Consider the following 25,021-nt stretch of genomic DNA (forward strand, 5'->3'; position numbering starts at 1 on the left):
ATACACCATATTACACCTTTCAGGATTTCCTGCTCATTCGGTCCTTGTTGCGAGCCTCCCGAAGAACACTAATTGCTATGCTAAATCAGCCTGGTCTTCCAGCACAGATAACTTCCACTGCGCCACATCCAGGATCTCCCTGGGAGGAGACAGTTTGGGACCGATCTTTGGAGCCAAAATGGGAGCAAAGCACATCTGTACCCTGGTGGGACAGGCAGCCCATCGCAGCCTGGGCATCGCAAAAGAGGTAGGAAACCTACAGAGCAACTTCCACAAAATTAGGAAGAAAGACAAATACAAATAGTTTAGATAAACTAAACTAGGTCTAGCTCTCGGTCTTGTTTGGTAATGTCCAAAGACTGATGAAAAGGTAGAAAATACAGGAACATTCCTGCTTTAAGTATATATAAACTTGTTGTGCCTTTGAATCTAATGAGTTAAGGAGTAATTCATCCAAGAGCTATGAGGGGGGAAAAAAAGCTCTTTAGTTCAGGGCAAAGATTTTTTCTATTAATGCCATGTGTTAATAAGCTTTTTCACAGCTTTTGAACATAAAGAACCTTTTGGTTTAGTCCTCTGCAAATTTTGGAGCCAACATAGAAACCAAAACCAAAAACGTATGGCTTTACAGCTCCTAAATACATCAGCAGAGGTTAACCTCAAATCTTTAACCAGCTTATGTAAACATCTGAGATGAAGGCAAGCTGACCTCTGGCAGCGTTCACACAACCAGCTTTCCTGATGTTTCATCAAAGCATGGGCAATAAACACTGAAGTAAATACTAATACACAAACCTAGGAATATCAGATGTACCTGACCAAAGCCCCAAGTGTGCTGGTTTGGGTAGGTTTCTCATGTACTTTGAGTGAATACTGCAAGACAAATGAAATTAGAACCCATTTTTAATTGTTTTCTTCTTGAAGGTATCCACCGAGAGCCACACAAGTTTAAGGATGATGATAAAGTGAAACAGGTTTGAACTTTCACTTTTTAAAATGAGATTAGAAATGAGTCATTCCTGGAGATCCCTCTAAATCCTGTACTTGCCTTTGCCCAGTAACAGAAGCTTGAAAGATTCAAAAAAATGTTGTTCGAAAAAAAGTACACCCACAAAACGATCTGACAGCTTAGGAAATGTCTTCCCAATTCCCAGATGCCACAGGCTGGTTATGTACTTCAAAGGTTCTGATTCCCATAAACCCCAACCGTGGGCATTTAGCTATAAATGCACGTGTTTATTCTGCTAAACCCATTCTGCACTACAATGGCATCTTTCAGCCATGGCCTCAACACACCACATTTGTTGGGTAAAAGTAGATAAATGTTACAATATTCCACATCCCGAAAGAGCCATTTCAGACTTTTCCTTTTTTTCCTTTTTTTTTTTTTTTTTTTTTTGGGGGGGGGGGGCTCTGGTACCACAGAAGGTTCTTTGAAAATAGCATCACATCTTGCTGTAGCTTTTCCTTCTCGTCGCACTGTTGACAATAAAATACTGCACGCATCCTCACTTCAAGCACTTAGTAGTAAACATCAAGAGTAGTCTGCAATGGAGGCTGGCATTATCTTAAAAAAAAAAAAACACACTAAAGATGTACTTCAACTTTATTTCTCTGCTCATTGCTGCTTGGACTAATTATAGTGGATGGATTCCAGCTACTCTTCTAGGTCATTTTGGCAAGTTACTAGCTCTTAGCTTTCATTTCCCTGCTTGTGAAGACACAGATATCATCTGTTTCACAGGAAAACTGTCCAACATGGTTAAAGATGTACCTCTTCCAAGGGAAGAGGACCTCGTACATCTTACCTGCCACTGCTGTGCAAGGTATTTACCCGTTCTCCATAGCGCTGAGTTTCTGTGACCACCTGGTGATCTGCACAGAGATGAAGTGGCCAAACAAGTCTGCGAGGAGGAGACAATGTGGATGCAAGATCACTGCCCTCTGCTGAATGGAAGAGGCTCTTGAGAGGCACAGGTTTTCTCCACAAAGTATGACTGAGCCTGAGTTGTCCATATTCTTGTAAACTAACTGAAGGAGATGCACAATTTTCATGTTTGTGCATAAACACCAAAGTATTGATGACAGTTATAGAACCAAACTTATACCACACTTGCAGGTATTCAGATTATCCACATTTTAGTTTCACCTCTATGGATTTGATCAGCAGAGTTTAATTTTTAATAAAACTTGCTAACCTTTAACGTTTTACCATACTACACAGGAAGAACGTACTGGAGATTCTGCAACAGATCCTTCTCAGCGTCCTTTCCCTCCTCACCATTCCTAAACAGTAAAGGGTTTTCTCTATTCCTCCCACAGCTGTCTTGAGTTAGGCTACATGAATAAGCTTATTGGATAACTACCTAATTGCACATTAGCACAGAAACAAAACACTTAAAATGTCACTTTACATTTTCAAGACAACTAATTTATTTTTTAACACAGCCCTCTGCAGGCTGGGAGTACGCAGAGGTTCAAGCCAACATAGTCAAGATCATGGAAAATAGAGAAGCTGTACGGGTTTTAATTCCACCACTTCCATTTTGCTTTTTTAAAAATCTGTTAGAACAACTTAAGTCTGTTTAGTTTGATCAGCGCTCACGTGAGAATTTCCTGCACTTAGTGGCTGTTGATGGCAGCCTGATAACAACATATGGAACCTCTGAATGAGGTTAAACCTCTGAAGAATTTAAAATGGCTTGAAGGATAAGCTTTTTGCAGGTAGGATAAATTCATTTTTCCTCACACAGTGCTTGACAGGTAGCAAAATTAGAGGAAGTTTTTCCATCCTTAGAGCTCAAACTGTTTTATACAAAATAAATATTCTGTCCCTGCTTCAGCTCGGAAAACTGAATCAATGAAATCCTAAGCACCACGAACACAACCCATAATGTCAGCCTCGGCATCTGCTAATACTTCTTATAGGAACCTACTGCCAAAGCTAGAGACAAAAGCAAATTAAAACATCCTTGGGAGTTTAACCTGATCTCTCCCTTCTGCTCCTACATCTTCACTCTGAAAATTGGCAGCTCCATTTTGTTCCAAACAGCTCCTGCCAGTGACCATTTCATCATTTTGCTATGGACAAAAGTCAAACTCAGAAGACTGCTTGAGAATAGTGGACAGAGTAGCTCCAGACACACCTTACTCCTAATTTTCTCGATTATACAATTGCTGCATAGTTTCTATATTGGCTTCACTGGTTTCTACAAGCACACCTGCTGAGTGTACACACAACACGTTTTGCACAGAAAATGCAGTCCCTGTACAAAGCATCTCAGCTACCCATGGCTGAAGCTTCTCTGCTCATTTAAATGGATGGGGTCACAGATTTTTGGGACTGGAGCAATCTAGGAAACTGTTGGTGAAAAACTTGAGGGCACTCACTGCCACCAGTTGTTCTACATAAGGGCTAAATACAGCAAGAGGGATGGTAGTTTTACCTTTCAACAATTTCTACTTTTAATTGCTTGTCTGTGCTTGGCTGTCACTCCCCATCCCCTGTGGGGAGAAGCTCCATCACTCAGGAAGGCTTCTAGCCACCTAGCCAGCTTTAGGGCTGCAGACCTGTCCTGATGACATTACAAACTTTGGCTAAGTACAACTATGTCAGCCTGCTGTCTGAGCACAGATGAACTCCCCGTGCTAACGTGGATCTAGTAAGCGTGACGCTTCACAAGGAAATGCAGATTTTCCTCCATGAAAAGGCATAATTAACACCACGAAAAAAAAGGCATCTTCTGACTGCATAAACTACACCTCTGCTAGGGTCTGCTGATACAAGCCAAGCGCTCATACAAGCCAACTCCTGCAGCACAGACCAAACCCAGAGCACTGCACCTACCTCACGTACTTCTTTCAGCAAAGCACTCCTAACATCAGCATGGCCTAAGGCACATGGGCTCTGTTCCCTTGTAAACTGATCTTACAGCAGCCTCCCAGCTCTTGAAGGGATGAGCTGGTGCAATGATCTGCTGCATGCACAGCGCTCAGGAAAAGACTATCTTTAAACAGGAAACCCAAAATGAGAAAAAGTGCCTTGTTAACTCTTTAGGCCCTGAGGCTTTGGTAGAAAAACATACGGTGAGAATTACCAGCCAAAGCAGAGCAGACCAGCTCACTGTGGATACAATACCCTGCAAATGTCACCTTGGTTTACAACTTTTTTTTTTATAATATAAAGAACCAAAAACATATTAGCTGAAAGCAGTACCTTTCTGCAGTGCTCAATTCTTTCAGAGATCTCTTAGTATGAGAGGCCTGTCATGATAAACAAATGCTTTTCAAATGAAATGATGGATTGTTCCCAGAAGGTATTCCTGGATTTTAGGAAAAAATGTTGTTTCCAAAAGCTTTAGCCCTGAAGGTGAAGCAGGTGAGAGGTTCTCTTCCCCTTAGTGCAAAACCTAAAACTTTTTTTTCCTTCAAAAGAGATTCCACGTATTAAAACCAGAAAATGGAAAGTTGAATGTTTCTGAATTTTCAATCAACACCGTAGACCCGTAAAATATTCTACGAAGTTATACAGCAAAAGTATTACACCTTTCCTTAAAGAGCATAATTCTTGGAAAGTCCTTTAGAGAATTCTTCTTTAGAGGCTAGAGATCAGTTTCACTGTGGGCCAATTCTTTTGTTCTACTGCTTTGCTGTATTTATTCCTTTCTAGAGGTTGCTGCTGTTAGCTTCTGATGCAACCCCTTGTATCTTTCACTCAATGGAGGATTCAGATCCTGGTCCCTGCCCTCAGGCAAAACATATGTTCCACTCCAACCTGAATCCAACAGGGGTGTTTGTAAGGGAGTAATTGTTTTATGTTTATTAATCACCTGCATGCAAATAGGTGCCAATAAAAACTCCAGGCAGATCCTCTGCCAGACTAACATGATCTTCTAGCACCACACCCCAGTTTTGGTGTCTGAAATAATGAATGCATCCAATAAGGAGGCATTGCTACTTTGCTATGCAGTGACAAAAACATCACATCAGCTCAGTCACTCTGCAATGATGACTTTGAAAAGAGAGACAAGAAACCTGCAAAAACATTCAACATCAGTGGTAAAATAAATTAGAGATGTTGCATGTTAAGCTAAATAAATACATTAATGCAACATGAAAGGGTGAGATTTCAATCGCAGAACTAGAACACTCAAAGACACTACTCATGTTAAATGTGACCTGCCAGGAGAAAATCATGTCAGGGACTTCCTTAGTGTAAAAAAAAAAAGTTTGAGATGGGTTTTAAAAGAGTCAGATTTAGTGAAATGTTTCAGTTATGCCATCAGCTTTAAATAAAAGCAATTGCAGCCAGGACTGCAACAGAAAGAACCAATAATTACTCATTCTGAAAACAATTAAAGACTACAGAGCCTGATGAGACTTTGTTTCAGAATTAGATTTAAGTAAGCGCAGTCTTAAGAGGCAGGATGAGTTAAGGCACCAGAGTCACAAATTTATTGTGACACTAAGCAAGGCCCAGCCTCTAATCCAGTTCTCAGATGTTCAGTAATATGGGAATACTTGGTTTAAGATTGGCAGCTCTCTGAAGAGACTGACATTCTGTATCCGTTGAAATCATGGAGTTCTCACTACTACCTTCAAGTGAGACAGGATTTCAGGGTAAACCCATATGGCACCAGGAGCAGTGGTGCTCAGCCACACCTAGTCTCAGTTGTACAAAGAATAAAAATGGAAGTACCCTGGAAATGCACCACGGAGCAAGACCAAAACAGTTCTGACAAACAGACTGTTAGGTCTGTCATTACCTTTCCCAAGCGTGAGAACTTGGATGTTATGCCATGCCACACAATCCAGCCCACATACAATCTTGTACACATCCACCTATTGCCAAGATTCTTTTTCCAAACTTCTTCAAACAAAATAAGCACCCAAACAAAGCATTTTAAATGGTTAACTCAATACAATTTCAAGTAGGGAATTGGTCTCAATGAAAATTCTTCCCAGAAGAATCACTTCTGTGCACGTTGTAAGTATCAGCCACATGAAAATCATTTACGGCTGTTTGCTGACTGCAGTTTTAATATGGAAGCATCATCTAGACCCCAGACAAGATCAGTGATTATTCTCAAGGAAAAACCTCTGGCTAGATGAGAATAATCCTAAGATTTATGAAAAGCAATGGAATTACATTTTTCATTAAACTTGTAGAAGTGATTAAATAACACAATAAGTCAGTTTATATTTAAAATACTTAATATAGCTATGACCTAATGGTGCCTGAAGGAGAATATTTTCCTGGTAACAGAACTGTGGCCACATGAGTAAAAAGTGACACTAGTATCTTTAAATCCATTCTATTTATTGACAACCTTTCTTTCCACTTGGATTAGATTGAAACCAAGAATAACAAAAGCAAAATTAAGTCTTTGAAAATCAGATTTTTATAATGCAAACAGTAGTGAAATCTTTGGAAAGATGAAATAGATGTTGCTATGTTTAGCATAAAGCACTTGTCTGCTGTTTGCTGAGCTTTAATACCCAGTGTGAGAACAGATGACAGCAAGTTCTCTTCTAGAAAAATATAATACTAGTTTTCCCCACCCATAAGAAAACTTAAGAGGGGGAAGTAAAAAAATTTCAGAATAGCAAAGAAAGTAATCTGAACGTGCCACCATTACCAATAAATCATGTTTCGTCTTCATTGCAGAAGGATTTACTTAAATACTCTCATGAAGGACCAGTGGAATCAAAGTGGAATCAAGAGATGGAACTGGCTACATAAATGTCAATCTTTATTCAATCTCCCAGCATAGTACATGACTTGGGTGCTTCAAACGAATATTAAAAACAAAACTGAACATAAAAAGAAGACTGCTGAAGAAAGATCTCAGGGGTTAGGACATTGCTTTTGGAAGGGGTATATTGTCCACTTCATGGATGCCGTCTTTGTCAATGAACCGGGCATTGAAAGAGGTCAGATTTAAGATGAAGCGTTTCTTAAGCTGTTCAAAAGACAAAAAGACAAAGGAGATGAGATTCATTCAAAGCTTAAAAGAGGAGAGCATAATTTAAGGAATATGCTGTTGCTGATCAAAATCTCCATCCTGGTTCTTGTTCCTAACAGTCCTGGTGACCTGAACTAAGGTGGTTTTCACAACTCAGGAAGCGTTTCGTACAAGCTTGTTATAATACTACCCCTGTTAGACCAGTCTAGGCTAGAGGTGCAAAATACAAAAGCCTTTTAACATGACAGGCATTTAAGGAGGAAGACAGAGTGGGCTACAACTTCGGGCACAGTGTATGTGTCAAAAAGATACTTTAAACAGAACCTCTTTAGAATACGTCTTTGTAATGTTTCCCTAGAACTTTCTTCCCAATTATATTAAATTCAAAGACAAGGACAGAGAATGTTTTCCTACAATAAAAGCCTTGGAGTCTGAAAGGATATGTTTACATTAAAATTGATTATGAACTTTAAGGTCAGATCTTCACCCCAGTTAGACTTAGATATCACTTCACAAGCTGGAAGAGAAGTACACTTGGAAGTATCTACTAGTTAAGTGTAATACAAGTAACAGAGGGATGCTTGCATTACATTCAGAAGCAACATAAAAGAAAGTCAAAGACAGTCTGTATCAATATTATGCTAAGCATGAAAGAAGCAGAAGTAACGAAAGCAATTAAGCTTAAAGTTTATGTTCTGGAGGATGTGAACCATGCTAAGACAATGCAAGCACCCACAAACCCTTTTCCTCAGTAGCTATTCCACATCTGGTCAATATGCATTTATTATCCCTTCTGGCAAAGACAGCCAAAAATGCGACAAGAAGAACAGGAAAATATCAGCAAATGAACGCAAACAAATGTTCCTTTCTCAGGTTCACAAGAGCCCAAGTTTGGCAACTCACCTCCTCTAGACATTTCTTTAGGAGCTCCACAGCTTCCTCACGTGTGATACCTGAAACAAAACATCCACAGATTGATTTAATTAGAGGCCATCTCTCTCAACAGAAACTTTATTAAATTTAAACAACTTTTCAGCTGAGCACCAAAAACTCTACTTCCCAGCTCACAGAAAACAATTTCCAGATGTACTGAGGACGTCCTGCGCTGAAGCACTCACGCTGCAACAAGCCATTGAGAATCAATCTGTTACACTGAATGGGAAGCATGACGGAATTTTGCCTCCCATGGCCAGGGACCGGGCTTTGGAGAAGTCCAGCCGTCTCTCTCTCCTTGAGTTTATTACAGTTTTAAATCAGCTCCATCTGTCCGCAGCCGGCTGCAAGTCAGTGATAGTAGGCGGAGATCGGTTTTGGTGCTACGTTCCCTGCTGGGTATTAGTTTTAATAATGGGACAGGCACGTGTGCGATGCCCCTGCTATTCTCACACATTAGGATAAAAAATCCGGCGCTGTGTAAGGATGGCAAGCCATGACAACCTATTGCAGTTCACTGCTTTTCTTTTCACAAAAAGTTGTAAAAACGCAGTACTATCATTTTCTAGAGACATGGCTAGGAAGCAGTTAAGCTCTGTGGATCTCAAAACTTATTTCTAAATTTTGTTCCAGGCCCGCATTCATTGTTCAGGAAGAACTCCCATTAAAATAAATCTGCCAGTTCATAGCTTCTTTTCTTGCAGTGGATAGATGAAAGGATTACTAAGTAAACGTCTTTGCTATGAAATTAAACTCGGCTTTGCACACAGTAAGAAGTAAAGCATTTTTGTGGCTAAAGCCAAAGATGTCAGATTAACCATAGTCCCAGCTTGGTACATTTCCTCTTCTGTAAAATGGGGATGGAGCCATGTTTATTCTTTGGCAATGTAGGAACTGGATCACAATTCTAAAATTAAGACTTTGGACAGTTACAGACATACAGGAATTATGACCAACAGCTGCCATATGGATAAAACTGTAAAACCAATTGATCTTCATCAACACTTCAGAGCTGTGAGATAATCTTGCTAGGAAGAAATAACTTTTCACCTGTATATTTTTAATATATCATACAGATATGTTGATATCTGTATATTAACTGATACATCCAATCCAAGATATGGAGCAAAAAGATCTGGGACTGCACTTTGAAGATTGATACTCTGGGAAAATCTTTATCATAGCAACAGACAGGCAAGTAGAAGATAAAGTTATCAAAGTGCTATTTATTAAAACCAGACTACTAGCAGCAAGCGGTCCAGGAAAGTCTAGTCATGTTCTAGAATAAATTGGAACTTCCTTCGCTTACAGTCTGTTATGCTTCGAACAGGAAAACACTAAGGAGTTGTCTAGTTTCACATTACCATTTCAGCAAAAACAGAAGGCAATCTTTAAAGCTGCATTTAGTCTAACAAAGTCAAGTTGAAACCTGCAGCACCACAGCAATTGTGCTGGACCACCTGACTCAGCAAACGTCAAACTCACACTTCAAACCTTTACGTTACTAATCAGTAACAGGAGAATTTTCTTCTCCACAGGCTCCGCTTACCTGGCTTGTAATAGCGGTCGAGGATGCTGAGGGTGAGGAACGCACCATATCCGTGTGCTGCAAAAGGAGCTTTAGCCAGAGCTGCAAGATAATCCATGTAATAAAGGGCAGGACCTTCATGGTCGTCATAGCCAGCCAGGAGAAGGTTGACATGGTAAGGGGTCTACAAACAGAAACAAGATTTTCATTAAAGCAGACACACCCAAGTCTTTGGATCCTAATTACCACCCATGCCACACCCAGAATTGCAACATAGCTGGTTTCACAATTCTTTGTGATAAAATGGCTAGCAACTCCATCAGTACTGTCTGCAGGAGATGCCGGGCTTCGATCTAAAAGCAAATCAAATCCTTTGGTAACATGGAATGCAGAAGCAAAAACTGTACTGCTCCCCTGATTTTTTTTTTTTTTAAAGCTTTCATGGCACATTCAAACTTAAAACGAAAACTTTAATTATGTCTCCACATAAGATTCTTTCATCTGAACATAAAACTTGAGAATTTTTACTGTCTGCATGGCAGCACAACATGAATATTCTGTGCTTTATAAGAACTTCTTTGTTAATTTAATGTGCTCTTTTCTCAATCACACTACTGTTAACCATTGACCATTTTAGCACATGAAAGCTCATATACAGTGCAGCGTGAACAGCTGTATACAGTGTTACACTGTCTTGTTAATTGGCAGTTAGGTTTTTATTGCATGAACCAAATTTAATCTTTACTATTTGGCTCGACTGATCACATGAAGATCTAAAGGAACTGGTTCCTTTCCATTTAAAACTGACTATTAAGATACGACATTACTTTAGCAACAGCTTTTTGTTTAGTTGGAAATGGTTTACTTTTTAAACTAGAAATTCAGTCTGCTTCAGATTCTCTCTTCTGATTCCTATTTATGACTTCAGCAACACCCTATCGGGTAACATTAGTAAATAGCTCTCTCTTACCCCAAAAGACCACGGAACTGCATTAATGTAATCATGCCTTTTTATTGTTCTTTACTTGCAAGCTTAGCAATTCCTGAGCAGTTTTCTTCATGTTTTAGGCTTACTGTGTTTTACCATAATGGATAAAGCAGGTGTCTCCATGTCTTCCAATATAAACATTTTAAGATCATGAGGCATGTATATACTGTATTATTTTTAAATGTAAATTCCAGATTTTTATGAGTTTTATACCTTTTCTAAAACTGCCTTTATACACTGCTGGTATTTCCCATATTTATATATTTCTTATAAATTATAGTAACACGGTATCTCTTAAAATGCCTGAAAATCTAGATCAACAAAGCAGCAAAATTAGGACGTTATTAGAACAAGCAGACAATTTCACTATAAAACCAAAAAACACTCGCTTTAGCAGAGGAATAAGGTCATTTTGATGCTAAGCATAGCGAATTTGCACTCAAAAACCACAGGATGCTGTACTTTGACTTTCACCAGATAAAAAATAAAGCAGGCTACAGTGTTACAGTTATACCAGACACGTCACTAAGTTGTGTGATTAATCTTCAAAGCATTTCAGAATATTTGGAACCAAGTTACTACGCAGATGTATTCATTTAATTAGTCTGTATTTCATTTATTCTCAAACATCACAAGTTGATCTTTAAAAGCCATGACACATGACACAAGATCACTCAGATTACTGTGTGACTGAATTACCAACACTGGTACTCAACAATAAACAAGTGGTGTTATACAGACTGAAATCTGTAAGCTATTTTTCAGTCTTAAGTTCTCCCACTAACGGGCTATGAGAACTTCTTAAATGCAAATAAAGTGTCACCCTATCATCCTATTAGTCAGGAAAGGCAGGATCTAAACATTACAAGATAAACATAATCTATTTATTAATACCATGATTGCAATTGAAAATTGCAGGCAATTTGATATGTTAATACACAATTAACTCAAAGTTTCAAAGAGACAACTTCAGCACCTTTAACAGGCACTTAATGTAAAGGAGTAATTCACTTGGGGGGTAACATTTATCACTAGGGCAAAAAGTCTCCCTTCAAATAATATTTAATATAGATAACAGAATTTTCCCCTTGCCCAGACCACCACAATCTCCATTTACTGTCATAATTCATGTACTCCCAAGATTTGTTCCGATGCGGCAAATTCAAGGTCAGAATCCAAGGGAACATTCAGGCTACAACGCTTCTGAGCCAAGGCAGCTTCCTAGAAACGTGAAAATTGTGCAGGTTTTCCTACTTGAGAACTAACTCCATCAGTCTCCCAGCATCTTAGGGCCTACGGTACCTGAAGCAAAAGGCAACAGCCCATTACAGAAAAATGCTACTCCTGTAGTGCCTCACGCTGTGCAAGTCCTAAAGCCTTCAACTTCGTGTTTCCATGTAGCTGGCTGCATCTTCAGCCAGGAAAAAAAGTCTGGCAAAGGGAGCAGAGGGCATTTGCCACAGGAAAGGTAACACTATCATTGCAGCATTTAACATCTGAAATCCCTAACTCCGGTCGGTCCCAATGTGAACAGGGGGAAGTGAACATCACAAAGAAAACTTTCACTGCATCCGAGTGTGCGACTAACACCTGTGTGCTAGGACTGGTATTGTTGTACCTCTCAAGCCCTTCAGTTGGGTTTACACAAGAGGACAGACTCATACCCTCAGACACTGACATTCATCCTCAGAGTGTAGCGAGATATAAATATTTGCTTAGAATTACCTACCCTGAAATTATCTATAACCTGGATATTTGTCCGTTTCAAAGGCAGCCTTGGCTTTTGCAACTAAATCCATGGCAGTCCTAGGCTCTTCAGAGGGCTGCTGTGATTAGAGACACCAAACTCAGCGGATGGCTGACACTCCACAAGAGATTCAATTTTTTCTCCCCCCAAACTCGCCGTTGTATTACAGGCAATATTTCTCATTGCAAGTAGCTTTGCACTTTATGCTGTTTGATTTAAAATAACTACTGCAATTAAGGGATGTGTGAAATTCTTCAGAATTTACAGCTGAAGAGAACAGTTGTGATAAATACACTAAAACAACAAGATCAGCAACGGGAGGCTGGGCGGTGACAAGCAGCGGTGTGACATCTGGCGGAAGCCAAAGTCACAGCAAGGGGGAGAAAGGTGGGCGTGAGGAAGCATCCTGCCAAGCGTGGACAAGGAGAGAGGAACTGACAGTCTTCCTTTGGACTCAGGCCAGCCCCTGTCACCTATAATTAAACATAGCATCACAACACAACGAGAAGCTGAACTTTAAAGGGTATGGGGGGCAGGAGGGTGTTTTTCCCATTCCCCCCCCCCACAAACACTGTAATATGTTGAATGTTCAAACGCTGGCACTTGATTCATCAGGTGAATCAAGCGTGATGCTGGAGAAGGCAACAGGGAAGAGGAACTACATAGCACCACTCACCTATTCAAAAGCCAACTGGCTCCAAGGCAGTTTCTTGGTTTGCCCCATTTAAAAGAGATAAATGGAGGTCAGATTCTTTCCGGACACTATTTTGGAGCATAAACCTATGTTTTAAAGAAGTGTTCTGAAAAACCATGCTGGCTATTTAGTAAAAGAAAAGAGCACAGTAAGATAACAGCCTTAAGTTACAAGCCCAACCTCATTACATGTGACTGCCAAAAGGAAAGCCATCCCCAAGACACAAGAAGCACTCAGTCTGATCCACACGGTTCGTCCCAATCTTGGCAGGCATTCAGAAACTTCGAACTGAGCTCATCGTGCCTGGCAGATCAAGTTTTACTTGCCTGAACGGTAAATCCTAAAGCTTAGCACAGCCCGAATTGATGAAATCAGTTGCACTAAGGCTGAACTCTCCAGTCCTAGCAAGAACACCACAGGTCTGAGACGTGCCTAGTACCTAAAGCAACGTCCTCAGAACGGAGAAAGGTAGAGAGCTGTAACATCCTTATTACAAGGCTTGGTCAGTCGTTGTCCATTTGAACAGAAAGAAGCTAGCCATTTTATTAAACTTATCACATATTTATACTCTGGCAACAGCTCTATGTTTGCATGCCTTGCTAAAGCTGCAACCGTATTGTAATCAGAATGGTTTCAAAATTCATCAGCTTAAATGTAATATTTCACAGATGTCTTCCTGTACCAGCTGGTTAACGCTATTTGTTTTCCCCATTGATTTTTCATGCTAATCCAAAGTCCTGTTTCTCCTCAGCACACAAGACTCACAAGCAAAGCCACTGACTGAAGGGAGAAGTTTTCTCCACTGATTATTTAATAAAGTCTGGAGAAAAGTAGGGGAAGCACAACCTTCCTCAACAGTATGGAGCAGATTTCAAATTGCGAAACAATATTAAAAAATGTGCACTGCAAGGTAACAAGGCTAGCAGAGCCACACACAAACTGCTAGAAATGAAGATAAGTGCACTGGAGAGACCCACTCATACTGGCTTAACTAGTTTGATTTTGTTTATATCTGTACGTAACAGGGAAGAACTCAGATGGTGGTTAATAGTGCAGAACAAGCCCCGTTTTGGGCTGGGCCATGACAATTGTATAATGCCTGAAAAGTTTCTGTTTCAGTATGGCCAGTCCCCTTCACGTACCTTCTAGCCCTTCATAACGGACAGCTCTACATGGCAAAACGGCAATACAGCAACAAACCAAGTGCCTTTTCCCTGCTAAACTCTCTACTTGTAAACTACTTTCCTGCTCCTAACAGGAGGTGGTGGCAAGTTTTACCTTTAAGTTTTTATGAACCCCATAATTAACAGCCTCCAGGAATCCTACACACAATTTAAATAGATACGGAGAGCTAGCGTTAATCCTTGCATCCTACAAATTAGAGTAAAAAAGGTAAGATAATCCACAGGGGAAAAAAATAATTTGATGGCAAGGTTTGTATCATCAAGTTCTAAATCCACAAACAAACCACGATGTGCTATGTTTAAAGAAAAGGAGCTCTCCCTGCAGTGCAGAGATCGCTGTAGTGTGACAGTAGTGTCAGAGTGCACCACTTGCTCCAGGGCATCGCCATCTGCAACAGCACAACGTTTTGTCTCCGGTAAATAAACACATCTGCCTTTGCCAGTGTCCTCCCCACTGTGCTGCCCATCTGGAGCAGGTGAGCTGGAAGGCATGCGTGGGCTCAGGAAGCAGAGGAGACACGGGGAGGATCAAGCCCCAGGGGACACGGCACAGAAGACAGTGCCACATCATGCTAGCCGAGCTTGCCAAAAAGCCCGTTAAATTACTCCTGTTAGTGGTATTTTATATCCTAAATAATCCTCAGCACTATTGTTTCACTGACTCGCTCTACACAAGCTTTATTAACTTGAAAACTTGCTGCATTTAGTTGTCATCCACGTCAGAAATGAGAACAGTGACATTAGGTTGTTTCGGTGGATTATGAGATCTTCGAGAAGGGTCTTTACCTCACTCCACGCACGTTTAGTTCCCGGCAACACAACTCTGAGGTTGATACTGGCCTGCACGTGCTACTGTAAAACATGATTTCAGGCCTGTGAGGTATACCGCTGGAACAACCAACTTAATTTATCCCCTGTCCAATCCCTGACAGATTTGTTCAACTTCATTCTCAGCATCCTCTTTGCTCTCGCTTTGATTCGTCTAATATGTTGGGAAGAATGCTAACGAAGCAATTCCTAACCTTGGATCTTTAGAAGTCTGCTTGCCCCTCCTGAAAACATAACAGGATTTTACAAAAAGAATCAAGTCTTTTCTCCTGGGGAAGAAACAGTTTTATTTAGCCATGCATCATACGCATCTATCAAATCTTGAAAGCAGAAGTCCAGGGACACTAACTTGCATCCAGCCAAGATGAAAGTCAAACAGAAGTCCTGACTTCTCCACTATGCTTCAAAGGGTATCCCCGCATGACAGCGGGAGAATGACTGGTGGGATGCACTTATTAGCAATACTTGGAGCAATTACCATGAGAAAAAAAAAAACAGTAACTGCAGTTTGGTAACTTGAAAAAATACAGCTCCAACTTGGATTTCTTTTACTGAAAGCCTCACATTTCTGTTTACAAAAGAGACTTGTTTTGCTAAGTACATCAAACAGCTTTGCTCTATTAAATCATTTTCCAATAAGATTAAACGGATCCAGTGCATTTGCATGAAAACCAACCTCAGTGTTAAAGAGGCTTAGTTCGCTTAGCTGTCTGCAGTGTTTGTGACAAAATGTTTATTGGACAAAAGCTGGAATTTCAAGACTATAGTTGTCTCACTTACTGATAAGCGATAGCTTTTTTGAATAAGCAAAGCAATTTAAATTTTAATAAAAACATATCCTTTCAAAGTGACTTCAGCTGTAAAGACAGAAGCCGCCACCGTTTCATCAGACTCCACGACTTAAAAACAGAAGTTTTCCCCCTGTAAGCCTCAGCCAAGGTCTTTCAGCTATTACTCACTCGACTCCGAAGATAGTCTGCTAGGTTTCGTCGTGTAAAATTTGCAGCTGCAGTAGGAGACAATTCATAACCTGCAGAAGAAATATGTATGTGGTAACAGTGCAAATCCACATTCATTACCGCACTACAACAAAACAGCTCCGAAGAAGTAACATACTGCAGGTATGTAGGCTGATTTTTTCAGCCAGGTACATCACGAAAACCAGTAACAGTTATCATGCTACAGACATTAAGAGAAATGTTTTACTTCAACTATTATTGTCACTCATTTATATAACAAATAGGTTAGTACGGCTTTGGAAAAACTTCACGTCTTACGTAACACGTTCCAAACTTTACTTCATCCTCCATTACTACCACATTTGCTTGACACTTAAAGTACAGAAATCCTTACAGATAGAGAAGCTTTGGGAACGGAACATTCGACCAAACTACACCCATCGTTAACTCTCTGCTTCCCGACCCTCGGTGAATCACTGTTGTCCTTCACTTACCATTTCGCATTTTGTAGAGCTGAACATTTTTCTGGATGTATTCTGCAAACTGTACAGTGTCTCCAGCCTCCCCGACACACAAGAGTAAGATCTTTTCGCTCATCTTAAACATTTTGTCATGGTCTAGGTAAAGAAAAACAACATTAAGAGCCACGGTCAAAAAAAAGAACAATTTTGCCAATATCACAACGCTTTCTTTCACAAAACGCACAAAGGTCAAAGACTGAGAACTCAATTATGTCCTGAAACTACCAAAAAAGTCTTCCTGAGCAGCCACCAGCACTCAGCTTCTCACAGTCGATGGTGTAGCACACCAGGCTTGTTAAACACATCACCAAGAGAAATAAAAATGATTTTTTTCTAAAGTGCTTCCTTCAGAAGGGAGATATTGCAGAAGCATGTGATCTTTGTCACAAAAAATGACAACTAAAGCTTCACACAGAACGTTGTGTTCAGATGAAATTCAACGCTATACATGGTACTTCCCTGACTCAGCAATAAGAATTCTGCTCAGTGACCATTCTATTTTATCTGAATATACTGAACCAGAAGAAAAAAAAAAAGTATGAAGCTGAAATATCAGCACAAAGCAAAAACAATGTGAGGAAATCCAGAACTAAATTCCACAAAACCATCCTTTCCTTCTGACATCAAGGATTGTTCCAAAAAACAGCTATTTAGATGAATGAAGCTTTCAAAAAAGTTTTTGTTTGTCATTGCTTTTGACGAAAGCACAACATGTAAACATTGATTACAAATTATAAGACAGTCCACAAATAACTGGAAAGTGAGGAACAGTACGCTAGACTTTTAACTGCAGTTTCCAAAACTTGCCTGCGTGCACTAGAGGGAATCCAAGTTGTCATGACAACACCACCAAAGCCAATTCTGCACTCGCTCTAGCACCGTGGTCTCACCTCATTAAGAGGCTACCACTCTGATGAGACAGTTGGCATGCAAGGAAAAGCGCTGCTCCACGCTACAGTTAGTTCTAGGGAACACCACTGCGTCTCCACGCCTGAGATTCCCTTTCGGTTTCAATTTACTAAATAGTGCTGAATAATCCCTGCTGCAAGATACACAGGAGGTGTCACAATCCTCTGATACGATTTGAGGGGATCCTGAAGTACCTAACGACTGCGTAGAAGCTGCTTATCCCTTGCAATCTATTTACTACTCCAATTGAATTCTACAGACCTGAAATAAAATACAGTTATAGGTAAGGGCACTGCTAACTCTAAACACTGAAGATTTTAGAAAAAGTTTATCATTATTACAGTTTAGTACTTCTTAAAAAACAGATTTTCTAGAAAATTGTGTTTGTATTAAGGTCACTACACCTTAAAACCATGCTTCTAGCCCAATTTATTATAACTGCAACACACAGAAACAGAAAAAATCATTTTCTAGAATTTTAAGGGCTTGAGAAACCCCCAGATTTCTACATAAAGAAACTAAGATGTTAGTGGCTCATATACTTCGTGCTATGAATTCCGAGTATTTAATTTTCTTCATGAAATATCTTTTGCTAGGGGCATAGATACCGCCAAGCACTAACCCCATCCCGCTTATTCCTTCAGAATTCCCCCCGCAGCAGTAGCACAGCACAGGACAAGGCTTGGGTTAACGAGCTAACCCTTCCCCAAACCGTAAATTAACGTGACCGCTCAGTTAACCCAGGATAAGGCATAAAACCCTCACGGGAACTCAGCCCCCCGGGGGCTCTCCCCCGGCCCAGCCCCACCGCGCCCCCCCTGAGGCGAGGCCGGGCCGGGCCGGGCCGGGCCCCGCTGCGGCCTCCCCCCCCCCACCGGTACCGGGCCTCGCCGCTCACCGTGCTTCATCTGGACGATGCTGGAGGCCGCCACCGTGTCTGCGGCCACCAGGACGTAGTCGGGCCCCTGGATGCCGATCAGGTACTCCATGGCCGCCCCTCCGGCCCCGCCGTGACACAGCCCAGCGCCGCCGCCGCCTCCTCCTCCTCACGCCGCCGCCTCCCACTGCGCAGGCGCCGGCGCAGCGCGATGACGTCACCGCTCGCCACGGGCGCCCGGGGCGGTGGGGGGGGGGTATTGGTCACGTGGGGCGCGCGCCGCCTGAGGTGGTGGCGGCGCCGCCTGAGGGGAGAGGGGGAGGCGGGCTGGCGCCTCGCCCGTTTTTTATAGCTTCTGACCCGTTTTTGTAGCCTTTGCCCCGTTTTTGGTAGCCCCTGCCCCGTTTTGTAGCTCCTGTCCAGTTTATTACGGGCTCTGCCCTGCTTTTGATAGCCTCTGTCCCATTTTTTGTAGGCCCTGCCCCAGTTTTTGTAGCCTCTGCCCTGTTTTTTATAGCCCCTGACTCCTTTTTTGTAGCCCTCGTCCTGCTTTTGTAGCCTCTGCCCTATTTTTTATAGCCCTTACCCTTTTTTTGTAGCCCCTGCCCTCTTTTTTATATTTCCTAATCCCCTTTTTTGTAGCCTTTGCCTCGTGTTTTGTAGTCCCAGTCCCAGTTTTATAGCCTTTGCCCCATGTTTTGTAGTCCCAGCCCCATTTTTATAGCCTTTACCCTGTTTTGTAGCCCCTGCCCCCATTTTTATAGCCCCTGCCTCTGTTGCAGGGCTTGCCCCGCTCAGGAGAGACTTGCAGGGTCTCGTGGTGCTCATGCGCCCTAGGGGTGATGGAGGTTTGGGGGAAATCTGGGCTTCCCCTCAGGCAGATGTCCTGGATTTTTGGTTTGGGACAAAAATCTGGTGAATAGGGGTGTCTGGTACCATTGCCGGCCAAAATGCGCCTTGTTTGCTATTACAGAGCACAATTCCATGGCAATGGCTCAGAAGAGAAGCATAGAAAACATCTGTAAATGCATGTCCTGCTTCTGCCATGCACGCTTTGTGGAATAAAACCAAGCTGGCTTGCTTTGCGTGTCTGCTAGAGCAGAGGGCTCTGCTTAATATTGAAGCTCTGTGGAGGTCCAGTAGGAAAAGAAAACACTCCAAACCCAGCCCTGTGAGGCAACAGTTCCTTGGGCACAAAATCTTTCGGAAATAAAAGGCTGGCGCTCCTGCAGCCTCTGATCTGTGTACTCAAAGGGAACTGAACTGTGAAGAGAGATGGTGAAATCCTTCCAGCAGCGACGGAGTGATTTATTCGCTGCCCATCTTTCTGTGTCAGGAACAGCCAGCGGTGCCAAGCGTGGAGCCAAGCCCGATCCCCAGCGTGGGCTCCTGTGGCTCCTGCTGTGGTCGGCAGCGAGCACCGGGTGCTGCACAGCCGATAACCGAGAGCGCGTTCAGCCTGTCTGGTTCCTGCTGCCAGCCCCATCCCATGCAAAATCCCCCGCAGCCACACGGGCAAGCCGTAGCCTGACTCACCTACTGAGCCAATACAGGAATTTGTTCCTCCCTGACATGTCCGTGCCAAACACCAAGGGAAAACTCCCAAGCTGCAGCTGTGTCTGCTGCTTTTCTGATCCGTTGGTGGCTTCAGAAGTCCTCCATGAGTTCAGCTCAGGGATCTTGAATAGTATCTCTATCCATCCCCTGGCAGGACATGGGTTCTGACAGCTTCTGATCCTCTGCTATCCTCTACTATTCCCTTCTTTCTCTTTTTTTCCACCTCTCAATCTATATTAATTCCTCAGAGGAAAAAAAAAAATGTCTTAGGTGGCTGTGCAGCACCCAGTATCTTCCAGGTGTGGCCGTAACATAGATAATTGATAACAAGAGAAACAAAACAAATATGCTAATTGCCTGGACATTGCCTGACTGCAGGCACCATCCTGACAAGTGGAGTAACTCCAACTGGCACTTGGTTTATCGATTAGACCCTGCCCAAGCCCATCTAACACATTCGCTAAGTGCAGTTCCACAAAGACCCAGCCCCACGCTAATGAAAGGGGCCACCGAAGCATTAAAGCCCCACGGCAGTTGCTGTAAAGGAGGCAGCCCCAGGCAATAAAACTCTGGATGCTACAGCAGATGGCAAATGCCCAACTCCACCTATACCAAGAAAGTCACTGTGTAATTATGAGAACTGGGCACAACCTTTGTGTGGTTTAAAAAATACTAAACATGCCAAAAAGCAACAGCAAATTGTCTTCAGGAAACAGTATAAATGAGTGCAAGCAGCAAATTCACCATTTTGACTGTTTTCCAATTGCCTGTAGCTACACTTGTTAAATTGAGTGCTGCGTGCATAAATCAAAACAGGATGTTTTCTTTTACCTAACAATGGCCAAGCTCTTTGCCAGTGCTTAAATATTTTCTGTGTGGATCCAATCTACTGTTTTAAACACATTTTCCCCTATAGATCTCTGTACGTACAACATATGTACAACCAGCCAGTCTAACTTAGCAGTTATTTTTTGAGACCTTTTTAAGAGAAGGTTAATGAAAAATCAACAACTACCATCCTTGTTGGTTTTTATTGGGCCCTAGGGTACAATTAAATGTTAAGGTTGTTATTGAATTTTCTTGACAGATTGAATTTCCCTGGTTAGGAAGCACGTGTACGTACAGTACACACCTACCCTCTCTGCCCAGGATGAAGGCTCTTCTGACATTATTACAACAGTGTAAGAAGGAGAGCAAGACATCTCTGGCTAGCAGAAATCAGGGAATATTTTCCACTATTAAAGGGGACTTGTCCAAGCTTCAGGATGTCTTAAAATGGAATGTGCCTTTGCTTTTGTATTTACAAGAGAAATACTGCAGCTATGTGTATTTATACATGTGTGTGTACTTGTGTGTGTGCTACATGACCTTGGTGGGCGTTATTCCACAAACAAAAGCTGTAAATAATAAGATGCTCAGCAGCCTACATAAAACTCTTATGTGCCCTGAGACACCTGATACACAAGATCCAGTTTCCCATACTGAGATCCTGTACCCAATATGCTGAGATATCCAAAGACTGTGGTTCTCAGAGTATCTTTTCTCTCCATGTCCGGATATGTTATGGAGCTGAAACATCGCAGTGTATCCCAGGAATGCTTTTACAGCTCTCTTTTACAGAGAGCAAGGGGCTGTGAGAACGGCGAGCTTGCACTTCCATCACAGTTTCTAGCAAGTAAGGTATGCTTTAGCTGCAAGTTTGACGCCTTCTTAAAAAGGAAGGTGGATCCTGTATGGAACATGGAAAAAATTAAAATAAATAAATAAATAAAAGATCACCCACAAAAGAGAAAGTAGCCAGAATTTATTATGTAGCCCGTCATAACTGCCTGGACTGCTCTACAACAAACCAGTGCAGAGATACATGCGATGAAAACCCAGCCAGGACAGGCTAGCTCAGAATAGGAAAAATGAGAGGGCTGGAAGGTAGATAGAAAGCAGGTGAGGATGAACAGCTGTCATGTTTTCTGCACAAAGGCAAGCAGTCAGCCATATGGGAAAGCCTATAAAACAATCCAGTTATTAGCAAAGTCCCCAGCCCAGCCCAGAGCTCTGCGCTGACTGTAAATCCACCAGGCCCTGGAACAGGCGCTGGAGCTGCTGGGGCTGACACCAGCTGTGGATCTGGCCTGGACAGTAATTGCTCATCTCCTCCAGTGACACGGGCTGACCGGTACTTCCTAATTTAAGATGATATTTACAGAGGAAAACATCACAGTCTTTTTACTAGGTGCTGATTGCTGCAGCAGAGAGCCCGGAGCTGAGCAGAAAACGCAGACAAGTCATTACATCAACAGCTGGAAAACGGCCGTGTCCGCAAAGACATAAGCTGCCTTTGCAAACCTTTCAGCAGCTCATTTTCTTCCCCGCTGTTTTTTTACCCCCTTGCATGTTGTCCGTGAGACAATGCTGTTGTTATTTTTGCCTTTGCACAAGGAGTTCGCTTTTACCTGGTCAGGTTGCACGCTGTGCTGTGCCAGCCAGATTCAGCACCTGGCTGCCCTGGGTGCAGTTGCTCCCCTACAGCGCAGGGTTTTTCTTTTAATGCTTGGCAAACTGACTGTGCTTCTGACATTCGTAAAGAGCACAGCACTTTCCTGAGCTCCCCACAGGGTCCATGCTGGGTCTGCAGACCCCCAGGGGCCCAGGGATTGCGAAGGCACACGCAGTGCAGACAGAGCTGTGCTGGACTGGAGCTCTGTGGTGCAGAGCTCTGATACACCTATGGGCACTCGCAGCACGCACTCTGCTCCCTGAAATCCTAGACCATTGGCAATTTGCTTGGCCCACAGCATCCCTGCTTCTTCAACCACAGCAGAACATTTTTTAGAGGGGGCACAGTGCCCTGAATGTGCCAGAGGAAGGGCAAACTCCGCAGGTTCTGCCTCTGTCTCCCAGTCTCATGCTGGTCCCCGTCCAGAAGAGCAATGCTGCACCTTTGGGGTGCATCGCTGCTGCTGTGTCCTAACCCAAAGCCAGTTGTGTGCTGGGCACCTGCCTTCTTCTCTCTGCTGTCCCCAGCTCACCGGGCAGCCCATGGGACTGTGATGTGGTGCATGACTGCGGCATGGGAGGTGTTTTTCTTTCTAGGGATTGTTTGACCGGTGTTTGCTCCAGCTTTCGCCCTTTGCTATCATCTGTCTCAATGTGGCATTGGAAAAGATGATGCTGCAATTACTGTAAAGCCTGGACGAGGTTTCCTGAGAAGAAAAGGAGCCCCACATCCCTGCTATTTCAGGTGCAGGAAATGAAGGCACAGAGAGGAGAAGTGATTTAGTGGAGATCACAGGGCTGGATAGGAATAGAAATGTCTTGATTCACTGAGCTCCTCTCTAGCTGCTGGAGCGTGCCGTTCAGATCCCACAACCCCGAAATGAACTCCATGAGGCTTACACAGAGCTTTGTTCTTAATCTCACTGTCTGGGCTCCACAGATCTCCTCCAGCTGACTTTCTGTGGCCCCAAACATGCTATGAGTAAACAGATTCTCCTTGAAGACAGGCAGGGACAAAGCCTGCATGGTTCCTCCGGTGCCCAGGCTGGGGTCATCGGAAGACCAAGTGCTGACGTTTCGGCTAGCAAACCTTGCAGTCGGCCTTTCCTATGGCAGAAGGGTGTTAAGCAAGATCTGGATGGAGGGGTTTTGTCAGGAATATTTAAATAATGAGCCTGGCTCTCCTGGGATGCGGAGCGAAGTGCTGGCATCTCCCTGCAGTGCTGCTTTCAGGCATACCGCAGTGGGATTGCTCTTACAGGGGAAGCCCGTCCACCTCTCCTGCAGTTCCCAAGCAGCTGGGACTGAGGCCAGGTTGGAGGGAGCAAATCCTTGCAAAACTCCTTCCTGCATCCTCCTCGCTCTTACCAAACCTCCCAGAAAATAGCCCCCTGCCACGGGCGGCAGGTGACCAACTTCGCCGCTCCCCTGCTCCAGCCCCGCGGCGGTGTTTACCCTCTGCCTGCGATGGCAAGAACGGGGCATCGATTGCAGCGCGCAGGTGAAAATGGATTGGAACCTGCTGCCTGTCAGGTCAACAGAGCTGATTAGCACACGCGTGTGTCTCTGGCGGGATCGATCTTGCAGGTGACAACATTTCCAAGAGCAGCTGGGGCCCTGAGCCTGGGCTGGATGCACCTTCCCACACAGTCCTGGGGCAGTCACCATCATCTCACCACTTGTTAGAGCTGCTCACCGCAAGCAGCTGGGCAGCCAGGGCACAGGGAGCCTCATTTCCCAGTTGTCCCATTGCTGGAGCCTCCCCGGCAGCACCATGCACCACACTGGCTGCCTGCTGTGCGAGCTTTCGGTTCCCTCTCACTGCTTTGGTGCTGAGACCTTCTCAGCGAGGTGGGGAAGCAACAGGCACTGCGGGCTGATATTGGAAAAGCTCAGTTATGCAAAACCACCTTGGAAATCCTAATAAGACATCCGCTATCAAGTGGTGTGACCCATTCCTGTACAGCTCTGCGGGGCATCATCCATTTCTTAACCATTGCTATATGTAAAATTAAACCATAAGAAGAAAAGCTGCTTCAAGTTATTGTACAGCCTTTCTTCTCTCCACTGAGGATGCACCAACCAAAGAATCCAAATGTTTAACAAAACAAGCAGGGATTTCTCCAGTACTGTGGGAGATTTATATAGGGCAACATCTCGTGAAAGTTCCCCCTGCCAGCTCCTCCAGCTCCGTCCTTCTGCTTGAATTCCTGCTGGTCACTGAATTATTACTTTTCTTACTATTTCCTGTGCTTTAAAAGTGGGGAAAGCACAATCAAATTATCGTCATGCTCATTTGGTTAATTGCCTGTTTAGTTACTTATTCAGTTCATTAAAAAGACGCTGGCCACCGTCAGCTTTGAGGAAGTTCAGAGAGGCAGGCAGTTAGAGGACAGGATATAGGGTGAAATAGGCCATTACTCCAGCCCAGGGAATGGCAATTTATATCCCTTCTTTTCTGCTACATCACTTCTGTGGACAGTTTGTTCTGAATTAAAGAAAAAAAAAAAAAAAAAGAAACCACCCCCCCACACCAAAACAAAAGAAGAAAGAAAGCATTCTGCTGGAGATCACCATCGCTGGTTACAATCCATTTAGGTTTAATCCAAAGCTCTGCAGAAGACCAAACCTCCTATTTTAGGATTCCTTTTTCAGTTGAGAAAAATGTGCTGCTCCACAGGTCATAAGACGCCTGTAATTATGACCCCGAATAGATAGAAACGTTGCTTCTTGAGACAAATCCCATCTGACAGTTTTTACAGTACGTTCGTTCAGAGCAAAATGCCCTGTCCCCTGTCACCCGGATTGAAATTATTAAGGAAGACAGACATTTCACTG

The 25,021-nt window shown here is 43.0% G+C and overlaps 1 protein-coding gene across 2 annotated transcripts; it reads right to left on the reverse strand.

Annotated features, from left to right (window-relative positions):
- Positions 1–6,735: 6,735 nt before the first annotated feature.
- Positions 6,736–18,358, reverse strand: PSMB2 (proteasome 20S subunit beta 2). 2 transcript variants are annotated; one of them, XM_040534959.1, is made up of 6 exons: positions 18,155–18,358; positions 16,321–16,443; positions 15,827–15,897; positions 9,448–9,610; positions 7,869–7,918; positions 6,736–6,962 (listed from the first exon to the last, which is right to left on the reverse strand). In XM_040534959.1, exons 1-6 carry the CDS (start codon positions 18,243–18,245, stop codon positions 6,855–6,857), a joined length of 606 nt encoding a protein of 201 aa, XP_040390893.1. In that variant the 5' UTR covers positions 18,246–18,358; the 3' UTR covers positions 6,736–6,854. The 2 variants fall into 2 exon arrangements, with proteins under 2 accessions (XP_040390893.1, XP_040390894.1); XM_040534960.1 differs by lacking the exon at positions 18,155–18,358 and adding an exon at positions 17,155–17,173.
- Between the last annotated feature and the right edge of the window lie 6,663 nt (positions 18,359–25,021).

The sequence above is a fragment of the Cygnus olor genome, chromosome 23 (assembly GCF_009769625.2).
Source record: "Cygnus olor isolate bCygOlo1 chromosome 23, bCygOlo1.pri.v2, whole genome shotgun sequence".
NCBI classification, from domain to species: Eukaryota; Metazoa; Chordata; class Aves; order Anseriformes; family Anatidae; genus Cygnus; species Cygnus olor.

Bases quoted from the DNA above. Each gene is read 5' to 3' on its own strand.
- PSMB2 (XM_040534959.1), bottom strand. From the start codon at position 18,245: ATGGAGTACCTGATCGGCATCCAGGGGCCCGACTACGTCCTGGTGGCC. The intron at 15,898-16,320 runs GTAAGTGAAGGA...TTTCTTCTGCAG, and splicing joins GCTCTACAAAATGCGAAATG to GTTATGAATTGTCTCCTACT. The intron at 9,611-15,826 runs GTGAGTAATAGC...TTCTGTTTGTAG, and splicing joins CAGACTATCTTCGGAGTCGA to ACCCCTTACCATGTCAACCT.